General features: G+C 41.2%; 1 protein-coding gene across 2 annotated transcripts in view; it reads right to left on the bottom strand.

The window, feature by feature from the left end:
* SMYD3 (SET and MYND domain containing 3) overlaps window positions 1-27,481 on the bottom strand; it is a 739,173-nt gene that overhangs the window by 160,809 nt on the left and 550,883 nt on the right. For both annotated transcript variants that reach the window (XM_027564668.1, XM_027564670.1), the window contains exons 6-7: window positions 7,741-7,808; window positions 5,886-5,988 (exon numbers count right to left, since the gene is read on the bottom strand). In XM_027564668.1, coding sequence (XP_027420469.1) covers window positions 5,886-5,988; window positions 7,741-7,808 — 171 coding nt within the window. The remainder of the gene's footprint in view (window positions 1-5,885; window positions 5,989-7,740; window positions 7,809-27,481) is intronic.

Raw genomic sequence — 27,481 nt, 5'->3', positions numbered from 1 at the left:
CCCAAGCTGATTTTCTGTCTGCCTTTCTAACCTCAAAATCTCCCCCTGTACCCTTTGGTGATTTAGTTGCTCAGTCACGTCTGACTCCTGCAATGCCATGGACTGTAGCCCACCAGGCTCCTCTGTCCATGGGATTTCGCAGGCAAGAATACTGGAGTGGATTGCCATTTCCTTCTCCAGAGGATCTTCCCAACCCAGGTTTAGAACCTGGGTCTTCTGCATTGCAGGTGGATTATTTACCCTGCCCACTACCATCTTCCATAATTATGTATATGCAACATAATTATGTTGAAACAATGTACACCCTGCATGTGTATGGTGTTGACCTTCACCAGCCAATGAATGCCCTTTTACCCATTCTCAGCCTATTCAGAACTCTCTCCTCCTTCAGGCACGGCTCAAACAGGACTCCTCCAGTGAAGAATGGCCCATTCTTCTTGGGCCTCTTTCACACCAGTGAAGTTTGCAAAATACACTATAAAAACTGAATGTCTCAACAGTGAAAACATTTTTATCCATAATTTTTTTGGAAAAAAAATCCAAATTACTAACTAGTGATGGCAGCTAAATCACTTTATCAACCAGAGCTAAAAACCTTTATCAAAGACTCACTGAGTCACCAGTTTTAATGGAGAACCTGCTCATTCAATATAGGGCTCATTTAGCAGGAACATATATCTGAAACTTTGCCATTGATCAGTGGATGTTTTAATGGCAAAGAACAAGATCACATTAAAATATTAATGCTACTGACCGTAGCTTTGCCATTTTAGTGTAGCTCTTATGGAAAATGCAGTATATCATTTCCAACATTAGAGTAATATCACGAAAGATATTTGCTGGATATTGAATTTGTTGCTTACTTGAAAATTTCAAGGCAAAATGAATCCCTTTTACATGAAGCCCATCTTCTCATTATGTATTTCTGAGTGGATAATAAGATCAAATTAAAATTAAACTCTGTTTTCATTTCTCAAATTACACTGTCACAATTATAAATTTTTCTAATACTGGCTCTGAATTGAAAATAGACTTTGAAAAATCCTTCCTTTCCTAGAGTAGGATTGACATATATACACTGCTGCTGCTACTACATGACTGCTGCTAAGTTGCTTCAGTCGTGTCTGACTCTGTGCAACCCCATAGACGGCAGCCCACCAGGCTCCCCTGTTCCTGGGATTCTCCAGGCTCAAGAACACTGGAGTGGGCTGCCATTTCCTTCTCCAATGCATGAAAGTGAAAAGTGAAAGGGAAGTCGCTCAGTCGTGTCTGACTCTTAGCGACCCCATGGACTGCAGCCTATCAGGCTCCTCCATCCATGGGATTTTCCAGGCAAGAGTACTGGAGTGGGGTGCCATTGCCTTCTCCATATATATACACTACCATGTATAAAATAGCTAGTGGGAAGCTGCTGTATAGCACAGGGAGCTCAGCTTGGTGCTCTGTGATGACCTAGAGGGGTGGGATAGGGGATGGTTAAGAGGGAGGCTCAAGAGGGAGGGTGTAGATACATACACACACACACACACACACACACACACACACACACACACACACACACACACACATGGCTGATTCACACTGTTGTACAGCAGAAAGTAACAATTTCTGTTAGCAAAGCAATTCTGTGTGTGTGTGTGTTCACAGTCACGTTCGACTCTTTGTGACCCCGTAGACTGTAGCCCACCAGGGTCCTCTGTCCATGGGATTTCGTGGGCAAGAATACTGGAGTGGGTTGCCATTTCCTTTTCTATAAAGCAATTATACTTCAATAAAAGTAAATAAATACAATCTTTAAAAAAAAAAAGAAAAATCCTTCCTCTCTTTAAAATCAAACTTGAATGCTAATCATGTCTCTGGTCTTTGTCACAACCTTGTAGCCAATTTTCAAATTCTGCTAATTCTCAGTTCAGTCAGTTCAGTCACTCAGTCGTGTCTGACTCTTCTCGACCTCATGAACTGCAGCATATCAGGCTTCCCTGTCCATCCTCAACTCCTGGAGCTTGTTCAAATCCATGTCCATTGAGTAGGTGATGCCATCCGACCATCTCATTCTCTGTCATTCCCTTCTCCTCCTGCCTTCAATCTTTCCCAGTATCAGGGTCTTTTCCAATGAGTCAGTTCTTTGCATCAGGTGGCCAAAGTATTGGAGCTTCAGCTTCAGCATCAGTCCTTCCAATGAATATACAGGGTCAATTTCCTTTAGGATTGACTGGTTTGATCTCCTTCCAGTCCAAGGGACTCTCCAGAGTCTTCTCCAGCACCAAAGTTCAAAAGCATCAATTCTTCAGCACTCAGCTTTCTTTATGGTCCAACTCTCACATCCATACATGACTACTGGAAAAACCGTAGCCTTGACTAGATGGACCTTTGTTGGCAAAGTAATGTCTCTGCTTTTTAATATGCTATCTAGGTTGGTCACAGCTCTTCTTCCACAGAGCAAGTATCTTTTAATTTCACGGCTGCAGTCACCGTCTGCAGTGATTTTGGAACCCAGGAAAAAGTCTGTCACTGTTTCCATTGTTTCCCCATCTAATTGCTACAAAGTGATGGGACTGGATGCCATCATCCTAGTTTTCTGAATGTTGAATTTTAAGCCAACTTTTTCACTTGCCTCTTTCACTTTCATCAAGAGGCTCCTCAGCTCCTCTTCACTTTCTGTCATAAGGGTGGTGTCATCTACATGTCTGAGGTTATTGATATTTCTCCTGGCTGTCTTGATTCCAGCTTGTGCTTCATCCAATCCAGCATCTCGAGTGATGTACTCTGCATATAAATTAAATAAGTAGGGCGACCGTATACAGTCTTGACATACTCCTTTCCCAATCTGGAACCAGTCCATTGTTCCATGTCCAGTTCTAACTGTTGCTTCTTGACCTGCATACAGATTTCTCAGGAGGCAGGTCAGGTGGTCTGGTATTCCCATCTCTTGAAGAATTTTCTACAGTTTGTTGTGACCCACACCGTCAAACGCTTTGGTGTAGTCAACAAAGCAGAAGTGGATGTTTCTCTGGAACTTTCTTGCTTTTTCTATGATCCAACAGATACTAAAGGAGTCATGTGCATGTGTGTGAGCATGCATGCTCAGTCACTGAGTCGTGTCCAACTCTTTGACACTATGGACTGTAGCCTACCAGGTACTCTGTCCATGGGATTCTCCAGACAAGAATACCAGAGTGGGTTGCCATTTTCTACTCTAGGGGATCTTCCCAACCCACAGATTAAACACATGTCTCAAACTCAGGGATCAAACCCTGCATTGGTAGGGGAATTCTTTACTACTGAGCCACCTGGGAAGATCAAAGGAGACACAGTAAGACACAACTGCCCGTGCTCACGAAGCTTGTCGCTGAACGGAGAAGTCACTAAAAGAGCCAGAATAAATGCCAAAGAAATATTAATAACCACTCTAAGAGAGGTCTCAGAGAAAAAATATCTTATAATTTGAGAAATCAGGAAACACTTTATAGAAGAGATTATATTTGAGGGGTAAATAACATTAAGAAGGTAAAACGGTGGGAAGACAGAGCCACTGAGCACAGAAAGTGTATAATGGTAGGAAAACATTTATTTTCTGAACTGGTATAAAAAGGACTTATGGGGACAATTCTTTCTGTTGAGAAGCCGTTTTGATAAGGACTGTAGGGGGAAATATCTGAGTCTACAGGGCAGATGCTGAGCAGAACTACTTTGTGTGAGGCAAGAAGGATTTGCTTGTTGCTCCAGAGATGGAAAGTGAAGGACATGAAATAAGCACTAAAAGACGGTGTTTTTCAACTAAATGAAAACTAACCAAGGAGAATAATTGGCAGACAAGCCTAGAAAACAAGATATGAAGAAATTTCTCTGTTTTTCTGGGAAGTCCAACTGTTTCTCATAGTGTTCCTGTATGCTTGTCAAGTTACCTATTTTTTTTTTAAATTTAATAAAACAACAACATTATCAAAAGGCAGCCATCGCTCAGCTCCCAAACTAATGTTGTTGAAAATGGATAGCAGTCCCCTTCTTCCCTGGCTTGAAGTCACACATGGTCTAAGGAAAAAAAAATCTAAATTCCACATATTGTTGACAGATATCCCCATGTACCTACTACACCAATCCTAAACACTGGAAATTCAATTAAGTGGCTGATAAGAGACAGCTTATTCAGTTGCAACTCAGTTTGGAGGCAGTCTTATCAAAGCCAAATCCCTGTCTACATAAAATATGGTGCCTCTGAGTTTAGGCTTTATTGGCTGAGTGCTGCATAAATGCAATAAAAGCTTATGATAGTCTGTTTTCCTTGCAATAAATATCCACTTTAGCAAATTGGAAGGTAGAGGGAAACTGGGTTCTAAAAAACATAAATATCTATAACCCAGAATTCAGAGTAGGCACTGGCTCGGGTTCAACAGCGCTGGAGTAGCCCATTATAGCTGTCTTATGAGTCTTCGGACTTCTGAGAAGGGTCCTTATCAAAAGAGGCTGGCTGGGCAGCCTGCAGAATGGAAAGGTCAAGGGCAGTTCAGTGCTGGAGGTCATACTTCCTGTCCTCTGTTCCCTTCACATCTTTGCTTGGACAGTTACTCTGAGAAGCTTACGCTGATAGGTTTGTAAAGGCCCAATGACAACCTGAAAGACTATAAAACCTGTTTGCTTTCTTAACACAAAGGTAAAAATGAATCATTCTTGAAATGTAATTAATGGCCTTGCTGCTGCTGCTAAGTCGATTCAGTGTCCGACTGTGCGACCCCATAGACGGCAGCCCACCAGGCTCCCCTGTCCCTGGGATTCTCCAGGCAAGAACACTGGAGTGGGTTGCCATTTCCTTCTCCAATGCAGGAAAGTGAAAAGTGAAAGTGAAGTCGCTCAGCCATGTCCGACTCTTCGAGACCCCATGGAATGCAGCCCACCAGGCTCCTCCGTCCATGGGATTTTCCAGGCAAGAGTACTGGAGTGGGGTGCCATTGCCTTCTCCATTAATGGCCTTGAGAGTAAGTAAACCCTTGAGATCTCTCACAAGCTTGGGCTGACCTCTCTGACTGCAGAAGGATGACCACTTGCAGAGATGCAAGTGGCCGATGAGCTGTCATATGCACAAAACACACACACTATATCACACACACACACATCTTTCCCACACACATATAGTAGGAACTTTTCATCATCCAGGAAAATGATGATTAAAAAAAAAAGTTAGCCCACCTATATCTGGAAGTAACGATGGTTAAACTAGTCTCTGGGCAGAGGTATTTTTTTTTTAGTTAATTTTTTATTGGAGTATAGTGGCTTCATGGTTCAAATAGTAAAGAATCTGCCTGCAATGTGGGAGACCTAGGTTCAGTCCCTGGGTTGGAAGGATCCTCTGGAGGAGGGCATGGCAACCTACTCCAGTATTCTTGCCTGGAGAATCCCCATAGACAGAGGAGCCCGGTGGGCTATTGGCCATGGGGTTGCAAAGAGGCAGACATGACTGAGCAACTAAGCACAGCCCGGCACATAGTTGCTTAACAATGTTGCATTAGATTCTTCTGTACAGTAAAATGAATTAGTTGTAGGTATGCGCATGTATAGCTGATTCCTTTTGGACTTTCTCCCCGTTCAGGTCACCGCAGTGCATCAATGGATGAATGGATAAAAGGGATTTGATATTTACATACAATGAATATTATTCAGCCATGTAAAGGAATGAAATGGGGTCATTTATAGAGACACGGATGGACCAAGAGAATGTTATACAGACTGAAGTCAGAAAGAGAAAAAAAATATCGTATATTAACACATATATGTGCGTAGAGGTGTTATTTATCTTTTCTTCAGCAGAAAGACAATGAAAAGCTGCCCTTCAGGCACAACTGGTTTTAATGGAAAAAGAGGTCAGCCAGTGGGAGACATGGATTCCTTACCTCCTCTCCTGCCTCAACGTCTCGGACTGCACGCAGCAAGAGGTGGGGCCCGTTGAACACAATCGAACAGTTGGGGTCACAGCTGTGATTGAGCAAAGACATACTGGCGAAAAGAAAAAAAAAAAAGGAGAATACTGTGGCTCAGTAGACAGAATCAAACATCTAAATTTAACAACTATAATGGCAAAAGACACTTTAATTTAGGGGCAGGGGGACAGGTAGGGTTGACAGTGTACCAGGGATTGAGTCCTCTCAGGGCACTAGCCTACTTCCCATGAAGTGAAAGGCTCCCTGGATGAAAGCTCATTAGGGAAATTTGTTAATAAACTTTAGGGGATGGGGAGGTGGCTGTCTCATTAGGTGCCAGCTACTAAGGCGACCCAGCATGAATATGGGGGAAAACGAACTGCCTTGCAAAGGAAAAATTTCTGAGGTAAAGGGATACCTTATTTACTTCTGAGCTAAGTAGGAAGCAGCCAAAATACCCCTGAGCTTCCCACTCGGGATCACATTTGTTGAACTCCTTCGGTGGCGGTGGAACTGCCAACTTCCCTAGAACACAGGCAACCATGTTGCAGAATAATTAGAAGTACTTCCTCTTCAACAGAATGTTGAGATTATCTCACTACTAAGACCCCCATGCACTCCAGGCCATGGCCAAGTCATTTCATTACCTTGGAGGAATATCTTTTACTTTCGGGAAAGGGAATGTATTTAAGCTGCCACATTTGATAATAATTAGAAATAACTCTAAGTGGACATTCACTATGTAGAGAGCACCTTCTTAGCACACAAGCATGTTGATCAAATTTCATCATCACAATAATCTTACGAGAGTCATTTATTGATCCATACCATAGACCTGTGGTTTATAACACATGAGAAATAAGAAGCTGACTTCTCAGATTCACAGTTAATTATAAGAAAGACCCTCTTTGTATTTGGACGTTAATAGCCTGAAAACAAAATGAAATTCAGAGTGCTCGTTGAAGGGGACTCTAGCAGCTCGGCGATACAGATCACCTGGGTGAGAGCTGGAGAGAGCTCTTTGGGAGACCAGAGCCTAAGAGTGTTCCACCTCATGGAGCATTGGGGTTCAGAGTAAGGTGAAGGTCAGGTGAAGTCGCTCAGTCATGTCCGACTCTTTGCGACCCCATGGACTGTAGCCTACCAGGCTCTCCCATCCATGGGATTTTCCAGGCAAGCGTACTGGAGTGGGTGGCCATTTCCTTCTCCAGAGGGTCTTCCAGACCCAGGGATCGAAGCCAGGTCTACCGCACTGTAGGCAGACGCTTTACCGTCTGAGCCACCAGGGGTTCAGAGTAGGCAGAGCCAAAAGACAAAATGGACCCAACTGGTGCATTAGAGCAAGTTTGGTGTAATAATCATATGATCAGCCCAGAAGGCTAGGGAATAAGATCAGGGCAGGGTGGTTTACTAGCACCCACAATTTTTTTTTTTTTAATGTTTGTGGGGTTTTTTTTTTCCTTTTTGGTCATGCCCTGTAGCATGTGGGATCCTAGTTCCCTGACCAGTGATCAAACCCACACCCTCTGTGCTGGAAGCACACAGCCTTAACCACTGAACCACAGGGCACTCCTCAACACAATTCCCAACAAGAATTTAGGTCTGAGGTCTGCCTCTCCATTAATAGCATAGAACATAATGTGGGGTTATAAAACTGTTATCTTTAAAATTCACATTTTCCATTTTTCTTGTCATTTATCATTAAGTTTCAAGCTTGGCTCTCAAACCAGCTGCATGTAATAGCCTTTCTAACTACTTTTAAAAGGTTGGGGAGCTGGGTGGGAATTAAAGAGGCTTCTTCCAGTAAATGAAATAGCATCCACCCTACCTAGGATACAGGCCAACACCAACTTCCTGCATCTCTGCATTACAGATGGTGAAAGAGTTGCAGATCACCTGTAAAAACAAGAGGGAAACAGTCAGGATTACCTGTCACCTAAGAAACCTAAGAAACCTCATAAGGCAAAAGAACAAAAATTGTCAAAATAAAATGCAAGAGCCTTTTAGTATTTGCTTTGGGAAGACTCAAGCCAAACACGGATACTCTTCCATTTGTAAAAGAACATGTCTGGGACATACTTTCCTTAAGTTTGAGAACTGATGACATATGGATAATCTTTAAAAACAATATTTTTCTGTCAATATCATGGTGACACAATAAAAAGGTCATGATATGATGCATGAAAATCTAAATAGTATGTAGCATATAAAGAAGGCTGAGTGCTGAAGAACTGATGCTTTTGAATTGTGGTGCTGGAGAAGACTCTTGAGAGGCCCTTGGACAGCAAGGAGATCAAGCCAGTCAATCCTAAAGGAAATCAACCCGGAATAGTCATTGGAAGGACTGATGCTGAAGCTGAAGCTCCAATACTTTGGCCACCTGATGCGAAGAACTGACTCACTGGAAAAGACTCTGATGCTGGGAAAGAATGAGGGCCGGAGGAGAAGGGGATGACAGGATGAGATGGTTGGATAGCATCATTAATTCATCGGACATAAGTTTGAGGAAACTCTGGGAGATAGTGAAAGACAAGGAAGCCTGGTGTGCTGCAGCCCATGGGGTCACAAAGAGCTGGACACGACTTAGTGACTGAACAACAATGCAGTGTGTGATCCCGTTCTTTAAATATACACACAGACACACATACATATATTTATATATATATATATATAAAAAATTTGTATACATTTAAAAAAAGAACTTTGGGTGGTTAAATGCAGAAATATCAACATCAAATATCAACATCAAAAACAACCACCACCACCACCACCACCACAAAACCCTCAGGCTTAAACCAGCACAATCTAATCCTCTCCATCAAGTATTCAAAATTCAGAATAAATAATCTATTTATTGAGAACAAAGTCTCATCTCATCATGTTAGATTTTTCATGCAAACAAACTGCATATAGTTTCCAAATGCCACTGTGTATCTGGGGAATAACAGCAACTTGTCTTTTATTCCTACAAAGGGTGAAGTACATCCTGAGTAAGTCTGCGATCCAAGCTGGTGACCAACCATATGAGCACAGGAAGTAATTCAATCAGGCTATGTACGGCACTGACTTGGCACATGGAACCCCACACTGAGTATACAGCACGGTCCTGTATCCCATGAGGCGATGGGGCAAAAGAAATAAAAGATGCAATCATTGCACTTGGGGAATTTAACACCTATGGAAGGGCATACAGAACCATGGAAAGAGCAGTGGACTTAGAAAATCTAGGGCCTGGCCATAAATCCTGCCTCAGGGAGGTATTAGGGATAGAACAAGAAAGAAAAAAATAAAAATTGTTATAAAGTTTCTGCAAAGGAAAAAGCAGCAATAGGAATTTCTCTAAGTCAGCATTACGTGAAAGAACATAAAGTATGAAAAAGCATTCAGTCCTTTTAGTCTCTTTCACTGTTCCAAAGAACTCTTAGATGAAATCTAGTGCAACCTATCATGATTTGGCATTTTTCCTCTACAAGTCTGATAAGACTGCAGTTTTAAGTCAGGAAATAAATTGGTGTACATATACATACTTTAGACACACACACTCATTAAATTGCTTTAAGGGCATCTGTTTCATATTAAGCTGCAACAGTGTACTGCCTATACATATTTATGCATAAAATGGATGTTAAAAATACACGACAAAAGATTCTGTGCTTTGTTTTTGAAACTTCATAAATATTTTTAAATGGGTATGAATCTTTTAGGGGGAAATATACATTAGAACATCTATTTTAAATGTGTAATCAGGACTTTACCTAAAACAATTCACCAATGAAAAGCCAGGTCAAACAAATCTAATTTACTAACTTTTGAATCAAACCAAAATTAAAAATTTATAAGGAAACTGAAGGTTTTTTTCCACAATAGGCATTCTGATGGAATTTTTAAAAAGGACAAGCTAACAAGGGGAAATATCAACTTGGCTCTCTCTTACTTCAGGAAACTCTTACTGATCCCAAGACATAGCTGACTTTTACTTATCTCTTTAGCAGCATTTATCGCACTGAATCATTTATCCATTTACTTGACACAACTAGATCATAAAATACTCAGAGGGTGCTGATAGAGTTTCATTCACCACTGCATCTCCCTGCCTAGCACAGTCCTGGCACATGGAAGACACTAAGAAACATTTTTTTCCAATAGATGGTTGTTTGGGTGTAGACCTTAGCGTACCCAGAGAGTCATTATCCAAATAGGGTATGAGAAGATGCCAGAAACAAATCAAAAGTATCCTGTGGGTGTGAAGAAGGGGAGATGGATGTAATTCTGTACCATGAAAAAGAATAAGTAGAAGTTAACCTTCCATCTCTCTTGTCCTTAGGCATCCAACTTTTATATTTTCTGCTCATATTTCTTTGTCCATTCTTTCTCTTTATTCCAGCTCACTTTTGTCTCGTCCTCTTTTCTTTCAGTTCAGTGAAGGGGAAGGCAGTAGTATTCATCAGAGGAGCATTAAGGACTTGTTTAATTCTCTGCTTAAAATGCCAGAGGTCCAGTACATTGAGCACAAAATACGTATTTGGAAAATGAATGAACCAGTGAATAGATAGGTGATGGTCCTTCACTTTCCCTTTCACTTCTCTTCCATCTTTTCTTTTTATTGTTTATTTTCTTCCCTTCTTTTCCTATTTTCACTATTATCAATCTGTCACCATCTCTCATTCTGTCCCACTCCACAATATAAGTAGGACTGTTTTAAAGTTTTATTTAACAAATTCTTAACAAGTCCCTCATTTGTATTCTGAGAGCTGTTATGTGCTAGTGTTACTGAGCTGGCAAAAAAAAAAAGAAGTTTAATTTTTTGCATACATCTACTTTTATTTAAAAAATATTGGTTCCATTCAGTAATATGTGATTTAAGAAAAGTGTTACAGGAATTCGTTTGACATATATAACTGATAGCAATGGTGGATATGAGTTAGCCCTCAGGTTTTATCTTTTTTGCATGAAATAATAGGTAGATAATATTTCCATATGTGCACTACTAAAATTTGAAAAGAATTTCTTTTTATACCAAGAGATAAAAGAATGTATATGGAGCCAAAAATAAAAGTTTAGACATTTTCCAAAATATTATCTCTATATAAAACATTTTCTTAGGAAATTAAACAGGTTAAACAATTAATGAATATTTCACACAATAGAAAAGCCTATTAATGGGATTATAGCTAAGAAAGCAATTAGGTTAAAAAAGTAGTTTTAAAAACTAAGCTTGACTATTACTATAAGAATATTTCCCATGACATGAAACTAAAACATACATTTAAAGTATTTTATAATTATTGAATATAACATCATGTATACTCTTTATAATTTTTCTTTTGAAATAACTGAAAGTGTTTATAAGATAAACTGTAGCCTTTCTAGATGGTAAAAACTTAGTGAATGAGTAGAAGTAGCCATAGAACATCTCTGTTTTGTAAAAACAACAAAAACTAAAGTGAACTTTAAAATATTCTATAAACCAAATTCTTAAGTCATTTTGTTCGTGTTCTAGGTCCAGAACCTGACATTTTTGTTTTGAGTTTAAAAACTTCTCTAGAATATTGGAAATAAAAGTAAAAATAAACAAATGGACCTAATTAAACTTAAAAGCTTCTGCACATCAAAGGAAACTATTAGCAAGGTGAAAAGACAGCCTTCAGAATGGGAGAAAATAATAGCAAATGAAGCAACTGACAAACAACTAATCTCAAAAATATACAAGCAACTCCTACAGCTCAACTCCAGAAAAATAAACGACCCAATCAAAAAATGGGCCAAAGAACTAAATAGACATTTCTCCAAAGAAGACATACAGATGGCTAACAAACACATGAAAAGATGCTCAACATCACTCATTATCAGAGAAATGCAAATCAAAACCACTATGAGGTACCATTTCACACCAGTCAGAATGGCTGCGATCCAAAAGTCTACAAATAATAAATGCTGGAGAGGGTGTGGAGAAAAGGGAACCCTCTTACACTGTTGGTGGGAATGCAAACTAGTACAGCCACTATGGAGAACGGTGTGGAGATTCCTTAAAAAACTGGAAATAGAACTGCCTTATGACCCAGCAATCCCACTGCTGGGCATACACACTGAGGAAACCAGAAGGGAAAGAGACACGTGTACCCCAATGTTCATCGCAGCACTGTTTATAATAGCCAGGACATGGAAACAACCTAGATGTCCATCAGCAGATGAATGGATAAGAAAGCTGTGGTACATATACACAATGGAGTATTACTCAGCCATTAAAAAGAATACATTTGAATTAGTTCTAATGAGGTGGATGAAACTGGAGCCTATTATACAGAGTGAAGTAAGCCAGAAGGAAAAACACCAATACAGTATACTAACGCATATATATGGAATTTAGAAAGATGGTAACAATAACCCTGTATACGAGACAGCAAAAGAGACACTGATGTATAGAACAGTCTTATGGACTCTGTGGGAGAGGGAGAGGGTGGGAAGATTTGGGAGAATTAAATTTATCTATCTTTAAAAAAAAAAAAAAAACACCAAAAAAAAAATAAAATAAAGAGAATGCTCTTTGGAACTCAGGGAAGGCTTAAGAGACTAAAGCCTTTTTCTACAAATAAGAAATGGGGGACACAGAGGGGCTTTTGTACCCAGGAGGGCCCCAAAGGATCCTGTTCAGCTTCAGTGACTGTCTCCATAGTTTTCTCTTTTCTAGATTTATTAAATAGAATCATATGATATGTAAAAAAAAAAAAAAAAAAAACAAACAAAAAAAACAAACTTCTCTGCAGCAGTCAATACCACTTATTTAAATTTCAAATCTTTTGGGTCAAATTTTCTGAACTAGAAGCCTTCTATTATAGTGCCAGACAAATGAAGATGTTTGAGACACAGGGGGAAATCACCAGTATAATGGCTTTTAATGGCAAAGCTGAACAGCTATAAGAGAGCTTACCACCAATTCAGAACAGAGTAATTCTACACCCTAATAGGAGAAGCCATCCACTTCCCAGCTGCCCCCACCCAGCCCAATTACTGATTTTTACAAAGAACTGAGTCTTGTGCGCAAGTAGCTTTAGCTGGTTTCTAGCCTACTTCAAAGAATGCTTTCAATTTCAAAATATATAAATTTTAAAACACATTTAAACATAAGGGAACTCAGTTTCTGAACCGAATATAAAGTGGTTTCCTCAAAGACCATCTGCATCTCCTTAAAAATTTCTCTATTTGAAGCATAAATAGAATGCTCATGACACAGGACTTTTGACACATAGAGTTTATTAATTAGAGTACCTTTTCAAAAGGAAGTTTACTGCACTTAGTTTTATTAAGCTCTGTGGACAGAAGGAAAGGAAGAAGAGTAGGCAGGAATGAAAACCAAAAGCAGGGGTTTTCATTCAAAATAACAGCCCTCCCCGCTACTCCTTGAACTAACAATTCTCTAACTTCACAAGCAAGATAAGCATTTTAGTCAGGGAATATTATTCTCTTTCCATAGAATATGATATTTTATTGAATAGAGAATTCTTTCCCAACATTCTCACGAGCCTTAAGAGATTAAAATCTTTATTTCTTTCTCCCACCAATCTGCATGGCAAATATCTATCCCTCTTTCATGACTCAAAGCAGGCCTTTCCTAATACCTCACTCCTTCCTTTGGTCACTCATTTACAGTCTTTTCCTAGCCTTGAAGATGAAGGTTTTGCAGTCTCCAGACCAGAAGAACAACGGGAGGAGACCAGGCTGCAGAAGAAGTTTTCTCAGAAGACAAAATCATAAATCCCAGGATCCACAAGTGTTCCCCAGGCTTACAACAGTAAGGATGGTTGTGACATCTGTTTCAATCAGGACTTTTAACAATCAATATACAAGACAAGCGCTTCAGTATATTTATTTGCCCTTTATCAGGAAGTAGCTGGCGAGCCCCTGTGTTGTGTTGTAAGCGGGCTGTAAGAAGGTGGGGGCAAATCAGTCTGCTTGAGATCCCATCACTGAGCCATGTCTCTGCTGCATTGCAAGCCCCATGGAAGTCTGACATTATAACATTTACTAATGTGCTATTTCACTTGCAAACCTAATGGACCACTGGTTAAAGATAGCAAGCAAGGATTGCAAGCACGAACACACAAAAAAATAATTCTATAAATAAATTATATAAATAATTCTATAAATCTGATTCAAGATGTTCCACATGATGACTTTGATCTGGTTTAAATTCTTACATAGCACCTCCAGACATTTCTAGTGTTTAGAAAATGTTAGAGAATGTATAATGAGTACATAATCTTATTTTTAGCAGGTGACATGAACTCTATTAAAGTCCTGTGCATGCTGTGCTAAGTCGCTTCAGTCGTGCCCAACTCTGTCCACTTGCAGAGTGTTATTTGTCACCTAAAACCTTCTCTCTTGCTTCATCACTTAGAACATGAAAATTGTGAAATCTAATCTAACTGGATTTTGAAAAGTAAATGATAATAATGGCAAACATCAGGTCACGAAATCACGATACTAAGGCCAAACCAAAAATACTCATTTAAAAATCTATTTGTTGACACTGAAATAGATGGGGAAACAGTGGAAACAGTGTCAGACTTCATTTTATTGGGCTCCAAAATCACTGTAGATGGTGACTGCAGCCATGAAATTAAAAGACGCTTACTCCTTGAAAGGAAAGTTATGACCAACCTAGACAGCATATTCAAAAGCAGATACATTACTTTGCCAACAAAGGTCCATCTAGTCAAGGCTATGGTTTTTCCATTGGTCATGTATGGATATGAGATGGACTGTGAAGAAAGCTGAGTGCCGAAGAATTGATGCTTTTGAGGTGTGGTATTGGAGAAGACTCTTGAGAGTCCCTTGGACTGCAAGGAGATCCAACCAGTCCATTCTTTTTTTTTTAATTTTATTTTTAAACTTTACAAATTGTATTAGTTTTGCCAAATATCAAAATGAATCCGCCACAGGTATACATGTGTTCCCCATCCTGAACCCTCCTCCCTCCTCCCTCCCCATACCATCCCTCTGGGTCATCCCAGTGCACTAGCCCCAAGCATCCAGTATCGTGCATTGAACCTGGACTGGCAACTCGTTTCATACATGATATTATACATGTTTCAATGCCATTCTCCCAAATCTTCCCACCCTCTCCCTCTCCCACAGAGTCCATAAGATTGATCTATACATCAGTGTCTCTTTTGCTGTCTCGTACACAGGGTTATTGTTAGCATCTTCTAAATTCCATATATATGCGTTAGTATACTGTATTGGTGTTTTTCTTTCTGGCTTACTTCACTCTGTATAATAGGCTCCAGTTTCATCCACCTCATTAGAACTGATTCAAATGTATTCTTTTTAATGGCTGAGTAATATTCCATTGTGTATATGTACCACAGCTTTCTTATCCATTCATCTGCTGATGGACATCTAGGTTGCTTCCATGTCCTGGCTATTATAAACAGTGCTGCGATGAACATTGGGGTACACGTGTCTCTTTCCCTTCTGGTTTCCTCAGTGTGTATGCCCAGCAGTGGGATTGCTGGATCATAAGGCAGTTCTATTTCCAGTTTTTTAAGGAATCTCCACACTGTTCTCCATAGTGGCTGTACTAGTTTGCATTCCCACCAACAGTGTAAGAGGGTTCCCTTTTCTCCACACCCTCTCCAGCATTTATTGCTTGTAGACTTTTGGATCGCAGCCATTCTGACTGGTGTGAAATGGTACCTCATAGTGGTTTTGATTTGCATTTCTCTGATAATGATTGATGTTGATTCTGAAGGAGATCAGCCCTGGGATTTCTTTGGAAGGAATGATGCTAAAGCTGAAACTCCAGTACTTTGGCCACCTCATGCGATGAGTTGACTCATTGGAAAAGACTCTGATGCTGGGAGGGATTGGGGGCAGGAGGAGAAGGGGACGACAGAGGATGAGATGGTTGGATGGCATCACTGACTCGATGGACATGAATTGAGTGAACTCCGGGAGTTGGTGATGGACAGGGAGGCCTGGTGTGCTGAGACTCATGGGGTCGCAAAGAGTCAGACACAACTGAGCTACTAAACTGAACTGATGGTCAATTAATCTACAACAAAGGAGGCAATATTACACAAAGTTGGAAAGATAGTCTCTTCAACAAAGGGTGCTGGGAAAACTGGATGGCTACATGTAAAAAAATGAAATTAAATCATTCCTTAATACTATACACAAAAAGAAGCTCAAAATGGATTAAATGCCTAAATGTTAGACTGGACACTATAAAACTCTTAAAAAGAACATAGGGGGGAAAAAAAAGAACATAGGAAGAACACTGACATAAATCACAGCAATTATCTTTTTCAATCTGTCTCCTAGAATCATGGAAATAAAAACAAAAATACACAAATAGGACCTAATTAAACTCAAAAGTTTTTGCATAGCAAAGGAAACAATAAACAAAATGAAAAGACAACCCACAGATTAGGAGAAATTATTTGCAAATGATGTGACCGACAAGGGCTTAGTCTCCAAAATTTATAAATGGCTCATGAGGATTAACTTCATCAAAACAAACAACCCATCCAAAAAGTGGGCAGAACCTCAACAGACATTTCTCCAAAGAAGACATGCAGATGGCCAAGAGGCACATGAAAACATGTTCAACATTGCTAGTTATTAGAGAAATGCAAATCAAAATTAAAATGAGATATCCCTCAGTTCAGTCACTCAGTTATGTCCGACTCTTTGCGACCCCGTGGACTGCAGCACCCCAGGCTTCCATGTCCATCACCAACTTCCGGAGCTTCCTCAAACTCATGGCCATTGAGTCAGTGATGCCATCCAACCATCTCATCCTCTGTTGCCCCCATTCTCCTCCTGCCTTCAATCTTTCCCAGCATCTGGGTCTTTTCCAATGAGTCAGTTCTTCCCATCAGGTGGTCAGAGGATTGGAGTTTCAGCTTCAGCATCAATCCTCCCAATGAATATTCAGGGCTGATTTCCTTTAAGATTGATTAGTTTGATCTCCTTGCAGTCCAAGGGACTCTCAAGAGTCTTCTCCAAAACCATAGTTCAAAAGCATCAGTTCTTCAGTGCTCACCTTTCTTTATAGTCGAACTCTCACATCCATACATGACTACTGGAAAAACCATAGCTTTGACTAGACGGACCTTAGTTGGCAGAGTAATGTCTCTCTTTTTTAATATGCTGTCTAGGTTGGTCATAGCTTTTCTTCCAAGGAGCAAGCGTCTTTTAATTTCATGGCTGCAGTCACCATCTGCAGTGATTTGGGAGCCCCCCAAAATAAAGTCTGTCACTGTTTCCAATGTTCCCCCATCTAACTAACATGAAGTGGTGGGACAGGATACCATGATCTTCGTTTTCTGAATGTTGAGCTTTAAGCCAACTTTTCACTCTCCTCTTTCACTTTCATCAAGAGGCTCTTTAGTTCTTTGCTTTCTGCCATAAGGGTGGTGTCATCTGCATATCTGAGGTTATTGATATTTCTGCCAGCAATCTTGATTCCTGCTTGTGCTTCATCCAGTCTGGCATTTGGCATGGATATCCCTCACACCAGTCAAAATGACCATCATCAAAAAATCCACAAACGGTAAGTGCTGGAAAAAGCATGGAGAGAAGGGAACCCTTCTACATTGTTGGTGGGAATATATATTGGTACAGCCACTATGGAGAACAGTATGGTGGTTCCTTAAAAAACTAAAAACAGAACTACCAGATGACCCTGCAATTCCACTTCTGGGGATATACTGAGAGAAAATCATACTTTCAAGAGATACATGCACTCCAATATTCATTGCAGCACTATTTACAATAGCCAAGATATGGAAGCAACCTAATGCCCATTGACAGAGGGATGCATAAAGAAGATGTTGGGGGGTGGGGGGGGAGTGGGTGTGTGTGTGTGGGGGTGTGTGTGTGTATATATATATAGAGAGAGAGAGAGAGAGAGCGCGAGAGCGAGCGAGCAAGCGAGCTTAGTTGGTACAAAATCTGCCTGTAATGCAGGAGACCCCTGAAATGCAGGTTCGATTCCTGGGTCAGGAAGATCTGCTGGAGAAGGGATAGGCCACCCACTGCAGTATTCTTGGGTTTCCCTTGTGGCTCAGCTAGTAAAGAATCTTCCTGCAATGCAGGAGACCTGGGTTTGATCCCTGGGTTGGGAAGATACCCTGGAGAAGGGAAAGGCAACCCACTCCAGTATTCTTGCCTGGAGAATTCCATGGACTGTATAGTCCAGGGGGGGTTGCAAAGAGTCCGACACAACTGAGTGACTTTCACTTTCAGCCATTAAAAAGAATGAAATAATGTTGCGGCAGCATGGTTGAACCTAGAGATTGTTATACTGAGTAAAGTAAGACAGAGAAGAAATATCTTATGACATCCCTTACATGGGGAACCTAAAAAGAAATGATACAAATTAATTTATTTACAAAACAGAAACAAATTCACAGACTTAGAGAACGAACTTATGGCTGCTGGGGGGAAAGATGGTGAGAAGGGATAGTGAGGCAGTTTGGGATCGACACATACACACCACTCTATTTAAAATAGATAACGTGCAAGGACCTACAGTATAGCACAGGGAACTCTGGTCAATGTTATGTGTCAGCCTGGATGGGAGGGGAGTTCAGGGGATAATGGATATATATGGTTGAATTCCTTTGCTGTTCACCTGAAACTATCACAATATTGATAATTGGCTACACTACTACTATTAAGTCGCTTCAGTCGTGTCCGACTCTGTGCGACCCCATGGACTGCAGCCTACCAGGCTTCTCTGTGAGATTCTCCAGGCAAGAACACTGGAGTGGGTTGCCAATTCCTTCTCCAATGCATGAAAGTGGAAAGTCAAAGTGAAGTCGCTCAGTCGTGTCCAACTTCCAGCGACCCTATGGACTGCAGCCCACCAGGCTCCTCCATCCATGGGACTCTCCGGGCAACAGTACTGGAGTGGGGTGCCATTGCCTTCTCTGATAATTGGCTATACCTCAATACAAAATAAAGAGCATTAAAAAATATGTGTTGATAAATAATGCTGTTTTGGGTACAAAACTAACTTAAAGCAAATTAAACCATGAATACCACTTGTTCAATGGAAAAATTAAAAAATTGTCCTTGTGTTAAATGAATATTCATGTGTGGATGTGAGCGTTGGACTATAAAGAAAGCTGAGTGCCAAAGAATTGATGCTTTTGAACTGTGGTGTTGGAGAAAATTCTTCAGAGTCCCTTGGACTGCAAGGAGATCCAACCAGTCAATCCTAAAGAAAATCAGTCCTGAATATTTATTGGAAGGAGTGATGCTGAAGCTGAAACTCCAATCCTTTGACCACCTGATGGGAAGAACTGACTCATTGGAATAGACCCTGATGCTTGGAAAGATTGAAGGCAGGAGGAGAAGGGGATGACAGAGGATGAGATGGTTGGATGGCATCACTGACTCAATGGACATGTGTTTGAGTAAGCACCAGGGGTTGGTGATGGACAGGGAAGCCTGGCATGCTGCAGTTCATGGGGTCACAAAGAGTCAGACACAACTGAGTGACTAAACTGAACTAAATGAATATTATTGATTTGGTAAATGTATTATAATACAACCCAGGTAATAATAATCTTACTTAAGTAAACTACTTTACCACATCCCATATAACAATGTATTTGGAAATGTGTGCTTCTAGACCCTAGTACATTCAAGTACTGTTTCCACAACTTTAACAGTGTCTTTCATATTTCAAGCCATGGTCACAAATAGTGTACCCTGGACATATAGAGAGCCTCTTCTGGTGGCGCTAGTGGTAAAGAGCCTGCCTGCCAATGCAGGAGACATAAGAGATGCACATTTTCCCTGGGTTGAGAAGATCCCTTGGAAGAGGGCATGGCAACCCACTCCAGTATTCTTGCCTGGAGAATCTCATGGACAGAAGTGCCTGGTAGGCTATAGTCTATGGGGTCACAAAGAGTTAGACACAACTGAAGTGACTTCACACGCATGCACACAGACATATAGAATACTCAGCATTGACTTGCCACGGCTAAAATCAACATCAAGATCAGTATCATAAGTGAAGGGACAGCAATCATAAATTTGGGCTTTCTGTTTTACATTTTCCCCCAAGGTTAAACGACCCAATGTTAGCAAATGAGGATTCAAAGAATGAAGCCCCTTTAGATATCATGTTTGCTTTCTAAAATCCACCCACATTTTCATTTTTCTAAGGGCTTTACTCACAGCAGAACTTATTATATCTTCAACAACTGTCCTTGATAATAGAAAGCCAAACAGAAATGATATTCACAAATTTGCCCATTGTTCTTTCCCTGTGGATATTACCTGGCATTTCACCTCCTTATAAGTCATCTGATGAAAAAACCACTTACTGTCGATGTCTGTCAAGTATGTATAAAAATACAAAGTCCTGGAACATGATTTCCATTGTTTAATTTTCCTCCCACATCCTGAGGCTCAGAACTACTATGATATTCTTAAATAATTTATTACAGGATATTGTAGGTTTCCATAGCTCTGACATAAGAGTCTTTTCTGTTAAAAATTTCATTGAGTCACGCTCCTATCCAAAAAGTTTATGACCACAGTGAACTCAACTTTTTTCCACAGAGCACACTTAAAGATTCTTTTGTTTGACCTGAATCGCAAAAAATGTTCTCTTACATGATCATCTAGTTTCATTATTCTCTTTCCATGTAAACAGAGCAAAAATCTACCCGTGGGCAGTCGAGTATTCCTTGTTGTAATTTTTCTGAAAGTGTGTTAGTCGCTCAGTCGTGTCCAACTCTTTGTGACTCTATGGACTGTAGCCCGCCAAGCTCCTTTCTCCATGGAACTCTCCAGGCAAGAATACGGGAGTGGGTTGCCATTTCCTTCTCCAGGGGAGCTTCTGGACCCAGGGATTGAACCCAGGTCTCCTGCGTTCTAGGCAGATTCTTTACCATCTGAGTCACCAGGGAAGCCAATTTTTCTGAGCTCCAGTGCTCCACTTCTAAATGAAGTATGCTAGGTAATGTGCATCACCTGACTGAGCCTGAACTGGACAGAGCAGAGTATGCCTCAAATCATCTGTGTTTTTCCATCAAGTTAATGGAGAAAAAGAAAACTACAGAAAAATACTCCATGTGAAAAGTAATACTGAGCACTAACCAACTGCTTAAAATGAAAGATAAATTCACATGTGAGCTAAGGTTACGCTCACCATGTAGAAATTAAGGTGAGTATTCTTTCCAGGAGAAATGTTGGCAGGTGAGGTTTATCATCCTGATCACACCCGACATCTCAGGGAGTGAAACCCCAGAAGCATATATTTCACCTTATACCACATGAAGTGTGCAGGGCTCCTCTACAAGCTGCACGAACCTGTACTAGGGTGCTTTGGGGACTAGGGTTTGAAGCTGTTTCTGGCAGGCAATGGCCACGGTTGAGGAAGCACTTCAGTGGGTCAATCCCTGTGTGGTTTTCCACACCTACCCGATCCCTGGACACTGCCTGTTGATCCATGTGAGCGGGAGCCAGGGAAGAAAGGACACCAGACTAGACAGAGTCACAACTCTACTCCTGTGGTCCAGCATGTGGAATGAAGCCCCGGGATGACAGTCCCTCTTGTGATCTTTCAAGGTGCGCCCCTTTATATTCAGAAACACAGAGTCAAATAAAAGAGAAGGTAAACCACCGCTTCATCCCCGCCCAACCCCCTTCTCTAAGAGGTAATCAGCCTTTCCCCTGCTTCCTCCAGCCACTCTTACAAACAGATACACAGGACAGACGGGTGGGATTTCAAGGCAAGGACCCAAGGTAATTATTTGTCCTTTCTTCTGGTGCCATTTTAAATTAAACAGCATAATGTATACATAAATGCATACTATTCCCAGCCTCTGTTTTGACCAAGAGCCTGAGATGGTGACTGGATAAAACACCAGCACACGCCCTGCACCACTTTGGTGGTAAGCTACAGAGACTCCTAAGGGAGGACCCCTCTCCCCATTCAGACTTCATCAGAAAGTGAAGAGGAGGGTTATCTGGAAAAGCAGATTAAATATATCTTTTCTTCTGTAATGTGCGTTGCTGAAAATAAAGCTTGCTAGTCTTGGCTAGGGTGTGGGACTCTGTAGCAACAAAGCAATATATTGTTGTTCCGTTGCTAAGTCATGTCCGACTCTTTGCAAACCCATAGACTGCCACACGCCAGGCTTCCTTATCTTTCAGTATCTCCTGGCGTTTGCTTAAACTCATGTTCACTGAGTCAGTGATGCCATCCAACCATCTCATCCTTTGTCACCCCCTTCTCCTACTGCATTCAATCTTTCCCAGCATCAGGGTCTTTTCCAGTGAGTCAACTCGTTACATCAGGTGGCCAAAGTATTGGAGCTTCAGCTTCAGCATCAGTCCTTCCAATGAATATTCAGGACTGATTTCCTTTAGGATTGACTGGTTTGATCTCCTTATTGTCCAAAGGGCTCTTAAGAGTCTTCTCCAGCACAAGTTTGAAACCATCAATTCTTTGGTGCTCAGCCTTCTTTACGGTCCAACTCTCACATCTATACAGGACTACTGAAAAAATCATAGCTTTGATTATATAGACCTTTGTTGGCAAAGTGATGTCTCTGCTTTTTAATGATGTAATGCTTCTAGGTTTGAAGCATGAGCTTTAAAAAGATCTTCCCTGTTATTGTTTGAGGTTTTGATCTTCCTTGCGTAAGGAGGTCATTTATCTTTGTAAACACATAAAACATTTTTGCTTTCTCCAGTTTTCTGTTAATGGTGAAAGAATGGAAGTGAATAAAGTTCTACTGATTCTTGAGACACTAAAAAAATTTAAAAGAAAGAAAAAAAAAAAAGATAGACAAGCCCTGGGCTAGGGAGAGAGGCTAACTACTGGACTTGAATCTGGTCCTGACCAAATCTTCCAGTCTCTTTCCCAGCACTGGCCTCTCACGCTGCCTTTGAATTTTCCACTCTTAATACCTTGACATCTCTGTGGGGCGGGCCAATCTTTCTGTCTAGAATTGTCCCCTCTCCTTTTCCCACCTATTGAATGCACTCCCACTGATCCTCTAAGGTTCACCTGAAAAATCTTCCCTCCTGGGAGGCCTTTGGACTTGCCCGGCTGGGAAGTGAGGCCCCTTGGCCAGCAATCCTGCCGTGCTGTTCACACATCCACTGCCACACTCGATGCAGGACATTATGACGAGTTCTGTACGCCTGACTTCCAGGAGGGTAGATCTTCCATTTTATTCGTTTTCTCCTCCTGGCTCAGACAGGTCTGATACAATGAGTATGTTAAAAAAATATTTGCTGAATGAATGATCATGGACTGAGTACATTAGTGACTCTGTTAGCTTTTGTGATTTTCATATAGAAATGTTCATAAACCAAGGCAATCATCACTGTACAATCAAAAAAAAAAAAAAGTTCTCTTAACATCCTCCACTCTTCCACCCTTTTCTCTCCCTCCCCATCTCCATTCCTTCCTACAACAAAGTCACTCAGCAAATCACATAGACAGGTTCTAGAACTGTAACAGGACATGCAGTCAGACCCTGCGCTCAAGGACTCTGAGACCAGCAGGCAAGACAGCTGTATGAACTACATCACACGCAAACTGAACTAATGCCCAGTGGAGGGGTCCCTAGCTGGGCTGGGTCACGTCAGGGAAGGCTCAGTGAAGATCGGATGCCTAAAGAGGGACCCGGAACCTGGAATCACAAGGATAACTCAAACTTCTAATTCCTTCTGAGACAAAGTGGGAAAATATTGACTTAAGCATCAATTCTAAAAATCCATTTCCTAAGATTGAAGAAAACTGGCATAAACTTAATACCTATACAGACCCCTTTGACTTTAAAAAGTTAAAGGTGGTGACATCTGATAACGGCAGATATTACAAAGGAAACACCAACAAGTAAAAGGAATAGGGGCTTAGGATTTTGCCAGATGGTAGGAAATACCCACCACATTTCTTTCTTGGTTTAAAAAGGTCCACAAGCCTCTGATATGTACCTTGTTTTCACTCCATATTGTGGAGAGGAGAAAAAAAGGATCTAACTGTTTTCTCTGAAGAACCAGAAAGGGTATACTTCAATTTAAAAAAAAAAAAAGAAAGAAAGGAGATGCAGGAAAAGCGGAATGCAAGGTGTGGGTTCACACCACTGAACCCACAATTTTCCAGCACAGCAAAGCCATGACTAAACCTAAATGTGCTGCCGGAGAGCCAGCTGACACTTCTGCGGTGCCCTTGGATGCACTTCTCACTGGATCTCGTCTACTTTTCCAGTCCACCAATGAGCTATGAGTACCGTGGCTTCATTATCAGGAGGAGAAAAAGCAGGCTCAGAGAGATCAGTGCATGTTCTCTGGGACAGATTCACTTGCTCTCACACAGCAGCAAAATGTAGTTGATCTTAGCGGAAAACTTGGTCCTGGAGGAATTATACACAGGACAGACTAGGAGAGGGGGTTCACTGAAAGGTGAGATCTGGAAGGATGATGTACCAGGGCCTTCAGATATGAGGACTTATTCATTCATTTATTAAGGGCCTTATATGTACCAAAAGCTCAGCTGTTAAAGAATTCGCCTGCAATCAGGGAGACCCTGGTTTGATTCCTGGGTTGGGAAGATCCCCTGGAGATTTTGATAGGCTACCCACTCCAGTATTCTTAGACTTCCCTAGTGGCTCAGCTGGTAAAGAATCCACCTGCAATGTGAGAGACCTGAGTTTGATCACTGGGTTGGGAAGATTCCCTGGAGAAGGGAAAGGTGACCCACTCCAGTATTCTTGCCTGGAGAATTCCTTGGGGTCACTAAGAGCTGGACACAACTGAGCGACTTTCACTATGCACCAAAGCACCAGGAGCAAGGAGCAAATGCTACCCCTTCCACCATTTTGCCTGGTGATCCCAGTGAAACAAGCAAGTAAAAACAAATGTCACGTTTCTCTCCAGTTCTGACAAATTTGAGCCTTCCTCAGCCAAAGATTATTTTCCTGACTACTGACCATATTTCTTTATAAGTCACTCTGTCAAAATACAAGTTGCAATAATGCAGGGCACCACTCTGATCTGTCAGGTCAATTTAGAAACACACGAGGCCACTGCTCTTCCACGGCCCTAAGAGGCGGGCTGGCCTCCCCATCCCCTGATCATTCACACAAAGGATTGCTGGGGATTACTGAAGACCAGCTGGGAGATGTCAAGTAAAATGGATGGCTTTTGAATTTTCCACTCTCCCACTGTCTGACTGCAGCCCACCGCCTCCACCAAATTAGTGCCATGAAGAGAGGGATGCTCTCTCCCAGCACAGTCTGGAAAGATCAATCAGCTATAAAAGAGCAAGTGGCTGAAGAAAGAAGGAGAAAATGAGGCTGAGGATACTCTGTCACATGACTGTCATGGTAGCTGCAGGCACTCACACAGGGAGGGATCAGAGACAGAATCTGGAAAGAACTCCTTCCCACGTGGTCCTCTCTCTGAAATAACCACGATCGCTTTCTCTTCTTTCATGAATGCCTTCTGCCTTCCCACTTGATCACATTTAAACATCAGGGAATCTGTATTTTTTATGTGGGATGAAATGTGCCACATTAGGTATGTGCCTGCATTACTATGGGCTTCCCTGGTGACTAAGTTGGTAAAGAATCTCTGCCTGCAATGTAGGACACCCAGATTCCATCCTTGGGTCAGGGAGATTCTCCAGAGAAGGAAATGGTAACCCACTGCAGTATTCTTGCCTGGGAAATCCCTAGACAGAGGAGCCTGGTGAGCTACAGTCCATGGGGTCGGGGGACCTAGACATGACTTAGCGACTAAACCACCATCACTGCATTTCTACACTATTGGCCAATTAGTTTAGATTAGGAAGAGCCCAAAAATAAAAGACCAGAATTTATCAGAAAGCTATAAACTAGAGGAATTGTGAGGATTAAATGAGATAATACATGCAGGCCTCGGAAAGTCTCCTGGCCCACAGGAAACTTAGTGAATAGGAGCAAGATCATTATTACCACCCAGTTTATTAACTATAAGACAAACTCAATAATTAGTAAGATACACCATTATATACACCACTAGGAAAAAACACTGGAGAAGGAAATGGCAACCCACTCAAGTGTTCTTGCCTGGAGAATCCCAGGGACGGGGAAGCCTGGTGGGCTGCCATCTATGGGGTCACACAGAGTTGGACATGACTGAAGTGACTTAGCAGCAGCAGTAGCAGCAGGAAAACACACAACCAAACTAGGTTAGACTGTCAGTCATATAAAACAGATTCCGATTTCAGAGATGTAAAATTATAAAAAATATGCAGCTTGGAATGAATAAAATACAACATCACTCCGTAGAACTCCAGGTTCCTGGAAGAACATCAGTTGATGTTGATAAACAGCTGGTATCTGAGGATGTCTGTGTCAGCACAGCCACATCACGCCCTGAGTTCCTGACCTCTCGGATCCTCTCCCACCAACAGACTAGGTTGCTCCCCTTGACTCTTACTATCACTCAAAGGCATTCACTACCACGGTCAGTCCATTGTTTTCACCATCTTCTGAATCCATCATCACAAAACAGACTATTGCCAGTCACTCAAAACCCAAAGGACAATCGTGATATAAAGTTACATCACTTGAGCCAAGTCAACTGTCTTGCAAATTTAGCTATACTCTGGAGGCTGACCTAATGCACATATGTTCCCAGTATCTTCTTTCAATACTCAGTTAAGCAGTGCAATTTCCCCTGGAAAGGAATTTGTTAAAGCCCAAACTCACATTTTCCCCCCACCTACCATATAGCTCTCTCTAAAGAACCAAGTGAAAGCACTTTTGAGGATAGTTTGGGTAGAGACCCTGCAGACAGATTTCAAAGCCACTCATCATTAGCCTGACAAGTCATACAGATAGGAATTGAATGCTCCAGAATCTTAGGAAGTTTTCAAGAAGAGTACTGGCCTTCAAGACTACTTAACACATAAGGAACTGAGAAAGATACACAAAGACACGAACAGAAACCACACAGGACTTGGAGAAAGAAAAGGCAGGTTGTTTCTACAACACCCTTGTCACTTCACTGCCAAAGGGTGGGTAATCTTCTAAAGCCTCAGCCAGAGTCCTCGGTGACCAAGAGGGCATTGCATTCCTTGGTTATACAAATATCTGAGAGTGAAATGTCCACTTAATGCTCACCTTATCATAATGCAAATATACTCTTCAGATATATTTTTAAGAATACTTCTTCATGACCATACACAAATCCTAACTATTAAAACTCAGATTATGCTGCCTGTGGTCTGGCCATTCAAACTCCCCACTTCCTTTGCATTGCCCTTTATAATGATCACACTCAGAGTTGCCTACACAAAGAAGAAACATCTGAACTTCCTAATTTGTGAGATCCAACAGTCCACCCTACGGTCACAAAAGAGTCAAGTTTTCCTTTGCTTAGGTTATACAATTTTAATTAGTTTTTTAAATGAAAAATAAAATTCCAAATGATTCTTTCTTTCCCTCCAGCCTTATTTTGCACGTACGCTCTCATTTTCTAGCAACATCTAAATGCAAAACAGAACATATTCACTGAAGGAAACAGAGTTTGATAATTAAAGC

The sequence above is a fragment of the Bos indicus x Bos taurus genome, chromosome 16 (genome assembly GCF_003369695.1).
Source record: "Bos indicus x Bos taurus breed Angus x Brahman F1 hybrid chromosome 16, Bos_hybrid_MaternalHap_v2.0, whole genome shotgun sequence".
NCBI lineage: Eukaryota > Metazoa > Chordata > Mammalia > Artiodactyla > Bovidae > Bos > Bos indicus x Bos taurus.
Note: the sequence above shows the minus strand (reverse complement) of the source record. Positions and strands in the feature narration are given on the sequence as shown.